The sequence below is a fragment of the Lactuca saligna genome, chromosome 4 (assembly GCF_052625555.1).
Source record: "Lactuca saligna cultivar CGN05327 chromosome 4, ASM5262555v1, whole genome shotgun sequence".
In the NCBI taxonomy this organism is placed as follows: domain Eukaryota; kingdom Viridiplantae; phylum Streptophyta; class Magnoliopsida; order Asterales; family Asteraceae; genus Lactuca; species Lactuca saligna.
Genome location: NC_136420.1, coordinates 309,982,110 through 309,995,825, shown reverse-complemented (window position 1 = coordinate 309,995,825; position 13,716 = coordinate 309,982,110). Strand labels below are relative to the sequence as shown.

The 13,716-nt window shown below is 34.0% G+C and overlaps 1 protein-coding gene across 1 annotated transcript; it reads right to left on the bottom strand.

Annotated features, from left to right (window-relative positions):
• Positions 1-8,291: 8,291 nt before the first annotated feature.
• LOC145043944 (putative receptor-like protein kinase At2g23200) lies at positions 8,292-12,359 on the bottom strand. Its single transcript, XM_078992721.1, has 5 exons — positions 10,947-12,359; positions 10,686-10,815; positions 9,909-10,045; positions 9,687-9,819; positions 8,292-8,937 (listed from the first exon to the last, which is right to left on the bottom strand). The coding sequence occupies exons 1-5, from the start codon at positions 12,189-12,191 to the stop codon at positions 8,528-8,530; spliced, it is 2,055 nt and encodes a 684-aa protein (XP_078848847.1). The 5' UTR covers positions 12,192-12,359; the 3' UTR covers positions 8,292-8,527.
• Positions 12,360-13,716: the final 1,357 nt, after the last annotated feature.

Genomic DNA, 13,716 nt, shown 5'->3' with positions numbered 1-13,716 from the left:
CACATCCTTGTTCATCTCACGAAAACGACAGTCTTTTTTGAGATAACCCAGTTTGTAACAATTCCAACAAACCACATTTACCTTCTTATTAGAAGACTTGTCATCCTTTCCTTTGAAGTTACTTTTCCCATTAGACTTCTTGGATTCTTTGATCCTTCTCCTTCTACCATGTTCACAGATGAGGGACTAACTTGGTCTTACCTTTAGGATTGTTATCAAGCTCTTGAGTCCTTAAGTACTCTTGAATTTGTAAATGACTTCCAAGTTGATTCAAACTTAATTGCCCATTTTTATGTTTCAGATTATGTTTAAAATCTTTCAAGGAAAGGGACGGTTTGTTGATGATCACAACCATAGAAATGGATTCAACCATTTTCAGATTGTGTTGAAAAAACTATCCCATGATTCTTAACATTTCACGAAATTGTTCCCTAACAGGTCTGAATTCAGTCATATTGTAACCCATAAAGTTACTGACAAGAAAGTTCTTGCTGGAAGCATCTTCAATCATGTATTTAGATTCAAGAGAATCCCACAGTTCTCTTGCAGATTTAACATTTTAATACATATCAAATGGGGAGTTAGAAATACCATTGAGAATGTGTCCATGACAAATGTAGTCATCATTATCCCAATTTGTTCTCCTCGTTGTCACCTCCAAAGTTTTATCTTCAGCGAATTCTAGCATGGGTGTACTCAAGATATTCACCACTTTTAGAGTCGCCACTTCCCACGATCACAAATTACTTCCATTTATAAAAATATTTCTCTTCAAACCTATTCAACTTGTCAAACTTGCTTATCATGTCCTTCACAAAATCACCACGTCCCATGATCAAAAAATACTTCCATTTTCGTTAGAAATTTGGGGTTTAATAGAAATTGGAATTATGAGAAGATTATCACTTTCAAATTGAATTATTTTGGCTAAACTTCAATTGGATGGGACTCAGAATGAGAAAACTAGAACAAAGAAGTGGATTTGTTATGAATTTTTGTGAGTACCATAATTATAACCAAAATTAGTTATAATCATATTTCTCTGAAAACTGTCACAAAACAATTTTTTGTCCCAAAAACTATCTAAAATTGTCCCCAATAGTCACAAACTGCCACAAAATGCCCATTTTAATAAGAGTCAAAACAAAGTAAAAAACAGGCTCTGCCCCTTGGACCTGCACCCAGGGCCACTGCTACCGGACCCTTGTTCATTCAGGGGCTTCACGCCCCAAAATGACAGCCTACTTTGAATCTTAAATAAACTTAAACAAATGTGCACTTTGCACCCTCCTTACTTGTTTAATATTCATCAAGATTGATTTTTATCAACAAATCAATCCATTACACTTAAATACAATTAATGAAACAATTCACCAATAAATTATTGATCAAAACCCAACTAAATGCATCCTTTTACACTTCAAAATAAAATCCATTTAGTGGCATACAAAAAGTGCCACAAAAAAAAAAAATGAAAAGTGTCACTAAAGTCCCCTCTAAGAATCTACAACAGACAAAAAAAAATATCACTAGAAGCACTCCCAGTAAAGCCTTTTAGTGACATTTTTTGGTTTGCCACTACAAACTTTTAGACTTTTATTGACACTTTTTTTCCATAATATTAAAAGAGACATTTTTGGCCCAAAATTTGTGTTGGTAAAAACTACTCATATTTTAAAAATCATAATACTTTTAGTGGCACATAATTTTTGCCACAAAAACTGCATTATCAATCTAAATGCCAATATATGTGTTTTGTTATATTACTTTTGATCAATTAAAATTATTAATTAAATAAATATTTACAATATAAAATCAAAACAAAACTATAAAATGTGGAAATCATAATATCATTATTTCAATTAAAAGCTTGACCGTCTTCGAAAAGTATTCTAAATATTTGGAAACAAATGTCTAATAAGATAATATTAAGTCTAAAAAGTCAAACATATAAAACACAAATAAACAAATGTTTGGATAAAAATTCAAAAACTCATTACACTTGTGAACCTATTTTATAATCTTCATATCAGTAAATTATTCATCATGCTAACTCTTTCTTAGCAATGATACTAACGATTACCTGTTAGAAAATAACGACCTTTCATTATGATGACAATGAGGATAGTGTTCAGGATGGATACAATATAAAATTGTCCATTACATATATGAAAAATGGAAACATAAAACTAATTACCATTATTATCATGACATCATGAAGGTGATCTTTGAGTACCCTTTAATTTGAAAGAATCCACGTGATGAGGAATGGAAGAATCCACCAGATTATGTTCTTAATTCATTAACACCTTCAAAACCTAAATAACATCCAATAAAAAAATGATACCATTTGTTAAAAAGGGCATAAAAATTTGATAGTTTAGTGCTAAAATATATAGGAAAAACAAGAAATATCATTAGTGAAACTCAATGTAGCTTATAAAAATTATATATTCATGTAAAATAGTTCAAAGTCCACTTTTCAGCCTTGTTGACTTGTAGGTGTTCGTAACATTTATCGCAACATAAAATCATCAAAATGAAAAGTATTTTTATCATCAAATTGGTAGGTGATGGTTGTTTGCTTATCGGTTTTGTAATATCATGCCCTTTATGATATTTTTGGGTGTAATCACTCTGATTGAGTAGCCCATGAATCACTGTTACAAAAAAAAAAAAAAAAAAAAAAAAAGATTAGGCAATAAATTAAATGATCAAACACCTTATAGAATGTTCAAGAACCAAGAACAAAAACTTACAAAACTAGACTCTCATAGAATCAAGAACCAAAACAAAACAAACTAGCCATCAAATACATACCGATAAAAAAATCATTTGCCAAACCTGATAAATTATATAAAAAATGATATAAGATAGAATTTGTGAAGTTAATGGATTTGTATGTTTATAATGTGTTAATTCTTTTGTTCTTTTTGAATAAGGGAGTGAATAATAACAAAAGCTGGATAATCAGGTGCAAAAATATGAATAACGGGTAAAATGATTTGTTTTTGGTATATGTCAGAATTGGCAGGTTTGTTCATACCTGCATGTTGGGACAATTTTTTGGATTAAAAAGGCCAAAAGTATTAGTCATTACTATTATTGTTGTATATTCGTGTATATATTCTTCCCTATTTAGCCTCCTGTATTTTAGGTAAGTTAACTATTATGTATTTATATATTTTGTGTAGTGTTTTTAATAAGAGACAAGGGGAATTCCACGGAAACCTTTATGGTATCAAAGCGTAATTCCACAAAACCCTAAAACTCATCCATTGACAGCCACGGATGTCATCTTCTTCTCCAATCAATCATGCCCGCCACGTCACATTTGACGAGACGATTTTCCCATTCGCCTCGTCCAATCTATCCTCAACCTATGAATATCAATTCCTTTCAGATGACACTAACCTTTCCTCCACCTTCACCGAATTCTCCAGCTCTCAAACAACCTCTACCCACCCCTCTTCTACTCCATCAAATACTCTTCCTCACCATCACACACCACCCTCTCCCCCTCCTCCCACTGATCCACCCACTCAGTCGTCAACACAACCCCCACCAGCCCCATCCCACCCCATGGCAACTCGATCTAGCCATGGAATTATCAAACCATGTACTCGCCTAAACCTACACACCACCAACATCTCCCCTCTTCCCAAAAACCCCCACCTTGCCCTTCACGATCCTAACTGGAAACATGCCATGGCTGACGAATACAAGGCTTTATGTGACAATGAGACATGGGAACTAGTGTCGCGACCTCCGGACGCTCATGTTATACGTTGTATGTGGCTTTATCGCCATAAATTTCATGCTGATGGTTCCCTACAACGATATAAGGCGCGTCTTGTTGTTAATGGTAAATCTCAACAAGTTGGCATAGACTGTGATGAAACTTTTAGCCATGTGGTTAAACCTGCGACTATTCGCACTGTTCTTACACTTGCAGTGTCTCGATCATGGCCAATCCATCAACTTGATGTTAAAAACGCATTTTTACACGGGAACTTAACCGAAACGGTCTACATGCATCAACCCCCGGGATTTGTTGATCGTAGCCATCCTCATCATGTTTGCAAATTACGAAAGTCCCTTTATGGACTCAAGCAAGCCCCAAGAGCTTGGTACCATAGATTTGCCTCATACATCACATCTCACGGTTTCAAAAGTGCAGTAACCGATACATCATTATTTGTTTACCACCATGGGCATGACACCGCATACTTGTTATTGTATGTTGATGACATTATCCTTACAGCTTCTTCATATTCAATTTTAAGAAGTGTCATCACTACCTTGTCATGAGAATTTGCAATGACAGCTCTGGGTACTCTTCATCATTTTCTCGGCATACAGGTTCATCGCACCTCTCGTGGTCTCTTCCTCTCCCAATCCACATATATATGCGAGAGCTATAATTATCAGGGCAAACATGACAAATTGCAATCTGGTCGCAGCCCCAGCCGACACTTCTTCCAAAATGAGTGCAACTGCTGGAAAACCCCTTGAAGATGGCACTCTTTACCGTAGCCTAGCTGGAGCTTTGCAATATCTCACCTTTACGAGACCTGACATCGCATATGTTGTTCAACAAATCTGCCTCTTCATGCATGCACCAAGGGAACCCCACTTCAACTCATTAAAATGCATTATTCGCTACATTCAAGGCACCATTAATCAAGGCCTTCACATTCATGCATCCCCAAACCTACGCATCACTGCCTATTCAAACACTTATTCAAACACTGATTGGGGGGGGGGGGGGGGGGGGGGGGTATGCCCCGACTCTCGCAGATCTACATCTGGATATTGTGTATTTCAAGGAGACAACCTTGTCTCATGGTCCTCAAAACGTCAACCTACAGTATCTCGCTCTAGCGCAGAGGCTGAATACAAAGGCGTTGCAAACGCCACTGCAGAAGCAAGCTGGCTTAGGAACCTGTTACTCGAACTGCATGTGCCCATCACTAAAGCTACAATCGTTTATTGTGACAACATCTCTGTAGTGTATCTCTCTGACAATCCCTTGCAACACCAAAGTACAAAACATGTCGAAATCGACATCCATTTTGTTCGAGAACTCGTTCAAATAGGAAGAATCCGAGTCCTTCATGTTCCCTCTGATCATCAATATGCGGATATCTTCACCAAAGGCCTACCAAAACAGCTTTTTCAGCGCTTCAAGTCCAGTTTGAGTGTCCACTCTCCTCCCGCTCAAACTGAGGGGGTATATTAGTCATTACTATTATTGTTGTATATTTGTGTATATATTCTTCCCTATTTAGCCTCCTGTATTTTAGGTAAGTTAACTATTACGTATCTATATATTTTGTGTATTGTTTTTAATGAGAGACAAGGGGAATTCTACGGAAACCTTTAAAAAGGAGAAGGAATTCTGGTTTATTTAAAGGGCAATATGGCCTTCATTTGATACATACTAGATGTATAAACTTCGATCTCAAATAGGATTTGATTCAGAGCATGTAATTTGTGCTACTATAATTTTTAAGTATTGGAAAAAGAACAAGTGTCATAAGATATTCCTCCAAAATAAAAAATGTTGACTAAATAATACTAGTTAATGGTGGTTGTGCATCTCCTCTATGCAATACTTCAGCTCCTCATGTGTCTCGTATGCTAAGTTCAAGTTGTATAGATCAGAAGGCATGTACCCTAAAGTCATTCCATGAAATATATTAACACTTTTATAGTATTCCATGTATTCTTTTAATTCAAAATAAATCATTTTTAAATCATAAGTACCTTGTGGAGCAGCATATTCGGTTGGAAGAGCTAATCACACTAATGTTGTACCACATCAAGATAAATCTACATCCTTTGCATCCAGATCCATGTACCACTTTTTGCTACAACTTTCCCAATTAAAACCTTGAAAATACGAAAACAATTTATTAGATATCAATGAAAGATAAAATATTTTAATTAATTTATATTTATTAACCACTATCTCGCACCATGTGCGTGTGGCTCTGTCATATGGGGTCCTCTGCCACTGAATGATCTTTCTTTGCAGAGCATGTTCTACAATATATAGCCACAGAGAGCAACACCAACACACATAAGATATACTTATCTATATTACGTGTATAACAAAAGGAGAAATGAAATTTTAACTACAACAAAAGGAATGGAAGTTCACATGCTATGCATTTCGGCCAAACTCAAACAAATTCAAGCACTCAAAACACAAACATATGTAATTTTAGTGTATTGGTTTTTAATTGGGCATTTAATCAAACAGACTGTATGCATTTCTGCAAACAATACACTTAGATTATAAAACATAAAAAAATCGAGATGCATCAATATGTGCATCATGGGGTAAAAAACAAGTGTTCTATATAGCTGCTAATGAAGATAACTTGATCAGAAAAACCACAGAAGGGAAAAACACACAAAAAGAAGAAAAAATCAATTGAACGTGAGATATGTACCTATAGATCAATTTTGGTGGGGTCTTATTATCTCAACATTTGGGTTAGGTTAATGAGTTGTGTTGGTTCTCTTCGTTGAGCATGCAGAAGTCATTAAGGAGTATCTTGCAGCCACTTTTATACTTCTTGGTGGAGTTTATAGTTATTTGGAAATGCTGCTTTGTTTCTAAAGGTGAGTCTAAAGAGGCTTATTTGTTTGACAAAATTGTTACTTGGCAGTTTGTCAGTTTGTCTAGGATAACAAGAGGCTTAGTAGGAAGGTCAAAATAAACGTAGGTGAGGTGGCTTCAAAATCCCATCCTTGTTGTTGTTGATGTGCTGTTATTTTCTTTAGTGAAGTCTACTTCCTTTCTAACCATATAAAATCATGACGTTCCGAACAAAAATTAACGGAAATTGTCAAAAATGTCCCAATATTTTCGGAAAAGTTTTACTTTAGTCCCAAAAAAAAATTTTATGAACAGAAAAGTCCCAATTATTTGATTTTACACTATAAAATGTCATTGAAAGAAAAAAAAAATTGTTAATTTGAGCAAAAATGTAATAATCCGGACTTTTCGGTTCAAAAAAAAATGGGACTAAAATAAAACTTTTCTGAAAATGTTAGAACTTTTTTGACCATTCCCAAAAATTAACAAACAAATTATAAGAGTTTGTTAGTTGACTTCGACCTATTAACATCAGAACGATTATGGTTGACTTTTAAGAGTCAAACGGTTTTGATTTCGTTTTGATAGCAATGATGCAAGACCTGCAATATATATTCCATTGATGGTCGTTTGTCTTGTTTTAATTGAAGACATTTTAAAACAAGTTGAGCCAACTTGAATGCTCCCTCTGGGGAAGAATCGTTGTGTTGAAGTCGTGGGTCCATAATCATTCTCATATTAACCTCATCTTCTAGAAATGGAATAGCCCATTCCACCAGGTTTTGTTTTCCAAAGGGTCTCCTTTTATCATACACCTTCATCCCTGTTAGTATTTCCAATAGTACAACTCATAAAGCATAGATCTCAATCTTAATTGAAAAACCTGTCAAAGTGGTGTTTGATTGGTCAGCCATTGACACATGTGTTTGGTATGATGGAATCAAAGAAGGCATGGAATAGTCCGTTTCCTTGGTTAGAAAAGAAAATATGTTATGTTTGTCCGATGTAGCAGAATCAAGCATTCCTTAAGGAATTTGATTCCATTCATTATGTTTATTTTCATTTTTTAGACACCAAACATTTTTTTTTCATTCCATCATGGAATGGAATGAAAAACTGTAATATAACCCATTTTTATTTATAAATTTTTTAATGACTCAAACCTTTTAAGAATTGTTGATTTTAGCTAAATATGATCTAATTTATCAAAAATAACTAGAAACATATATTTTCTATTGTGTTTAATCTTTAATCTTCTAGTGTTGTAAATATTAAAATTTATATTTATCTAGTTAACTTATATATAAAATACTGTTTAAACTGTACCTGTATTTATATATACAATAGAAAAATTGTATAAAACCTCATTCCATTTCTACGGGTCCACCAAACATGATGTGGAATGTAATGACCTATTCCATTAACTTGTGTATTAAATTACTTTAGTAGTTCCATTCATACGTTATTCCATTCCATCAAACCAAAGGCTTATGGTAAGTGCATGATAAACAATTGGTTTTTATATCCTTTTTAGATATACAAAATATTTCATTTTTTAGATATAGGTCAAACTGAACTGGGTCAGGTAGCTTAATATCCGATCATTCCTGTTACTGTGATGTAATTTTGTATAGTGTAACTCCTTGGTACCTTATAAAATGCAGCTGTTCTGAAAAGAAAATTAACAAAATGACTCTAAGAGTTTGATAGTTGACTTCGATCTAAAAGATTGGAATATGGAAATACAACATGCTTCACTGGATATACTCCAACATAATCTGCTATCCAATTGCTTGATTCTTGTTCACTTTTGGACATGAGTACCAAATAAGTAAACGCAAAAATCTCAAAAAGATATTAACTTTATTTAGGCATTCTACAATGGATCAAACATTCATTCAGTATCATCTTTCCTACTTATTTATTCATCTGATTTCCAGGACCTCGTATACGTACATTCAAAGGTCTATTAATATAAGAACTATTTTGTTTGAGTTTTAAGAGCCAAACTGTTTTGATTTCATTTTGATAGCAATGATGCAACACCTTCAAGATGTATTCCATTGATGTGTGTTTCTCTTGTTTTGGTTGAAGACAGTTTAAAATAAGTTGAGCGAACTTGAATGCTTCCTTTGGAGGACAATCAATATGTTGAAATTGTGGGTCCATAATCATTCTCAATTTAACCTCATCTGTTAGAATTGGAATAGCCCATTCCACCAGTTTTTGCTTTTCAAGGGGCCTCCTCCTATCATACACCTTCATCCCTGTTAGTATTTCCAACAGTACCACTCCAAACGCATAGACTTCACTCTTGATTGCAAAACCTGTCAAAAAAGGAATGGAATCAAAGAAGGAATGGAATGATGGAATCAAAGAAGGAATGGAATGGTCCGTTTCCTAGAAAAGATGTTATGTTTGTCCGATGGAGTGGAATGGGGCATTCCTTAAAGAATTCGATTCCATACATTTAGTTGATTTACATTCTTTAGAAAAGAAAAGAAGTTTTTTTTTTTTTCATTCCATCGTGGAGTTGAACGAAAAATTATAATATAACCCATTTTTATTTATAAATTATTGATGACAAATCTTATTAGAATTCCATGATTTTAACTAAATATGATTTTATTTATGAAAAATAACTAGAAATATATATATATATATATATATATATATATATATATATATATATATATATATATATATATATATATATATATATATATATTGTTATTATCTCATTTCGGTTTTGGTGAGCTTCTATTATGTTTAATCTTTTAGTTTTATAAATAAAAAATTATACACTTATTTAGAGAATTTATATATAAAATAAAAACTATCGCTTGTATTTATATATACAATAGAAAATTTGTATAAAATTCATTCCATTTCTACGTTTACCAAACATGATGTCGAATGTAATGACCCAATTCAAATCCTTGCTTATTCCATTACTTTGGTTATTCCATTCCATCCAACCGAAGGCTTTTAGTGGTTGGGGTAAGTCATAAGTGCATGGTAAACAAATGGTTGCATTGAGAATATAAAAAAATTTCACTTTTGAAGAAAAAGATACCATTTTCAGGAAGTTGGAGTCGGTGAATACCATCAAATGTATCTGATTCGTTATAAACGGCTGCATAATAATATGCATCCAACTGGAAGGTGTGAGTATCAAAACCAATATCTGTAAGCCTAGCATTAAAATCCTGAAATAAGCAAGAAATATATAATCATATAAAAGAGAAACTACGATTGATGTTATTCTGCAAACGTGTTAAATGCAATGTAAATTTACCTCATCCACTAATATATGATGGGTCTTAAATTGGCTATATGCTGGCTGGTTCCTCTTATGTAAATACAACAAGCCTTCAGCTGCTCCTATTGCTATTTTTAATCGTGCAACCCACGAAAGTGAAGTTCTACGTGACTCTGCGTATAAAGTAATGTAAGAAAGGGAAATGCAATTTTCAATCATGCATATACGTTAGGGGAAATTGTAGAAAGTAGCAACGTACTTTACTCTTTTTACTAATACTTTACTTTTCACACATAATAGCAATATATTTACTTTAATTTACCCATAACATGAATGTTCTTACATTTTTTTTACCAATAATAGCAATTTTTAACTCATAATAGTAATATACTAACATTCACTTTACAAATAATAGCAACATAGAAACAATTATGTGTTCATAATAGCAATGTGCTTACACTTTACCACAAATGACAATATGTAGCAAATAAAGTAAAGTACATTGCTATAACTTACAAATAATAGCAACATAGAAACAATTATGTGCTCATATTGGTAGAAAAAGTTAAGTACATTGCTATAACTTACAATAGGTTAAAAATAAAGTCCATTGTTATTGTAGATAAAGAAATGTATGTACATTGCTATTATTGGTAAGAAAACAAGGTACATTGCCCATATTGGTCGAGAGAGTAATGTAAGTTGACATTCTCCGCAATTTTCCATTTATTGTATGCCAACCAATGAAAGCAAGCGTGTTTGTGCAAGGGTATGATTGAAAAATATTTACAACTAACTGAAAGGTATACTTACCTTCGTACAGATATCTATCCAAAGTTATGCCAGATATGAGCTTGTAAACACAAAATAGTTCATGATAATTCAAGCAATATCCCAAGAGTTTTACAATGTTCGGATGATTGAAATCTTCTGGCTTGATGTCCTGTCGCACAACCAAATTGTCAAATTAAGAAGCTAGCAAATATCAGACTGAATGAAAAATATATGAGGCTCGTTCATTATGCGATTTAAATTAACCCAACACATCCACATCATTTCAAATATTGGAAGTACCTTTCGTGTTGGAATCTCCATTTTCCTAACATACATCGCTAAACCAACACCGTATTTTGTTGGCGCATATGTCTTTTCATCAACCCAACCTTTGTAAATGGATTCATTTATATTTGGGAATTGTTTCTTGTCCTGGAAACCATTCGTTGCAATTACCAATTCAGCATATGTGAACGTTCTAAAACTTTCATCAGTATCTTTTCCTATTGGATCATTAACATCAGCTACTTTCCCAACGAAAAGAGATCTTAGCTTGAAGATGAATCCTTCATCATCAACAACCGAATTGGCGCTTTCTCTTTCTTGTGAAAGAATAGACTCGAGCTTGAAAACAACCTCTGCCATGGTAGGGCGGTGTTTCGGTTGAGTGTGTAAACAGTGGCCTGCTATGCTTACAAACTCTTTCAAGCATTTTTTTGATATTTGTCCAATCAATCTCGGGTCAATATTTTGATTGATCTTTCCTTCTTTGATTTGGTGTTGAGCCCAAGCTGCTAAACCCCAGTGCTCTTCATCAAGACTTGAATCTACAGCTTTTCTTCCTGATAACACCTCAAAGAGTACAACACCAAAAGCGTAAACATCAGTTTTCATCGTCAATTTTCCGGTATAGATATAGCACGGATCCATATACCCAAATGTCCCTTTCACAGCTGTGCTCATATGAGTTCGTGTCTGATCAATTACCCCAACTTTAGCCAATCCGAAATCTGAAATTTTAGCAGCAAAGTTCGCATCCAACAAAATATTGGATGACTTCACATCTCGGTGTATGACTCCATGTTGAGTTGATGTACCCATGTGAAGGTAGTCTAATCCTCGAGCTGCCCCTATACATATCTTGAGTAGTTGTAACCATGATAAAGATAAATCAGGGGAGCGAAGATGATCTTCAAGTGTTCCATTCGGCATGAACTCATAAACGAGCACCATCTCTTTTACTTCATTGCAATAACCAATTAAGGATACAAGATTACCATGTCGCAGCTTAGAGAGGACCTTGACTTCCGACACAAATTCATGGGCTCCTTGATTGGACATGGAATGCAACCGTTTGACTGCAACATGGCTCATTGACCCGATTTTGGAACATTTATACACCTTGCCGAATCCTCCCCTGCCAATGACTAAAGCCTCGTCGAAGTTTTCGGTAGCCGCTTCAATCTCAGCAAGAGTAAAACGCTGACATGTCTGGTCTGGGAGTATGAAAGAGGAGTCGGCATCCTTGAGAGGTGAAGGTAACATCGTCGTGTAGCTATTCCTGATCAGACCTTTGATTCTTCACGATATCTCTTGTATCCAGAAAAGCTTCACAATTCCGGCAGTGATCGGGATGATTTCGTCTGGTTTTTGTGCCGGTCGTTATTGTGCTGCTAGCGGATGTCGGTTGACCATTGACTTTGTTTGTCTTCACTGAATTTCCCTTTTTGGGCAAATTGGAGGATAAGTAAGATATTTCTCGATTCATTTTAATTTTTTACATACTTGTGCAATTGGTCCCTCTATTTTGTCAAAATTCGCATGCTGAAGACAATTATAAAAACGTCAATGCATTTGGTTTATGTGGTTTGTAAACATTTTATGCATGGTACCTTTGCATACAATGTTTTGTCCGTCGTCAATTGTATAGACATTGATATATATGATATAATATAAATAATAAATAAAAAATTATCGGTCAATCCATTCACCAAACGAGTATTATGATAGTTGACAATGGTTAAGTCCAAATGTATCGATGACTCATAAAAGATTATCGTCGAGATTTGCAGCTTGACATATTATATACAAGTGGAAAAGTACTTATCTAATGCCATCTAAACCTTTAACAATTTGCAATGTACTTATGCTAATGTAGTAATGTCATTTAAATATATAACAACCGGCAATATAGTTATGCAAATGACAATATAGTTATGCAATGTACATATGCAAATAACAATGTGCTTATGATAGATTAACCATCATAAGAAAAACAGTTGTACCAAACCAAATGAAGATATACTTATACAAATGTCATTTAAATTAATAAATATAACAAAACAAAGTGACTATAAAGAGCCATGCTAAAGACTAAACTAGGCATCGTAATTTACCAACCATGTCTACATAATGACATTTAAACCTGATGACAAACATTAAATACCAAAATATCATCGTATTGATCAAAGTAATGACAAACCATAACAACAAAAAACCATTACAACTTATAAAGTAGACATTGTCTAAACAATTACACCATAAAACTCAAACATAATGGCCCAAACCAAACAGTTCCACCATCTAATGTGTGTGTCCACCTTGTCATTTTCCTAAAATTTCCATCTTGCCCCTTTCTTACAAGATCTGGTCGGTCCATCTTTGCCTTTGCACTATCTCGAGTTATGCACTTTGTTATGGAACTTGTTGCATGTAACTATAAAGTAATTCCTTTTGAGACTTAGACCATGGATGTTACACCATCTTCAACCCCGTTTCTCATCTTCTTTAGCCTACTAGATAATGAAAAAGGGATTAGAAACTTACGGTTTTGGCACAAAACATGAAATCTTGTTCTAGATCTGTGTATTTGGTATGTCGCATGAATAGTTTAATGGGTTATGACTACAATGCTCTAAGCAGACAAACATTTAAACTATTCAAATAAATGATAAGGGAACATGCAACCTAATAGAATCTATGTATTTCACACATGGGCAACATACTATGAATCATCATCCAACAAAACTTTCCTATGAAAACTAATTCATAAGAACAAGAAACTTACCTT

Coding starts and splice junctions, on each gene's coding strand:
- LOC145043944 (XM_078992721.1), bottom strand. CDS start 12,191: ATGTTACCTTCACCTCTCAAGGATGCCGACTCCTCTTTCATACTCCCA. Junction 10,816..10,946: donor TGGAGATTCCAACACGAAAG/GTACTTCCAATA, acceptor GTTGTGCGACAG/GACATCAAGCCAGAAGATTT. Junction 8,938..9,686: donor ACTCCAACTTCCTGAAAATG/GTATCTTTTTCT, acceptor CTTTTTTGACAG/GTTTTGCAATCAAGAGTGAA.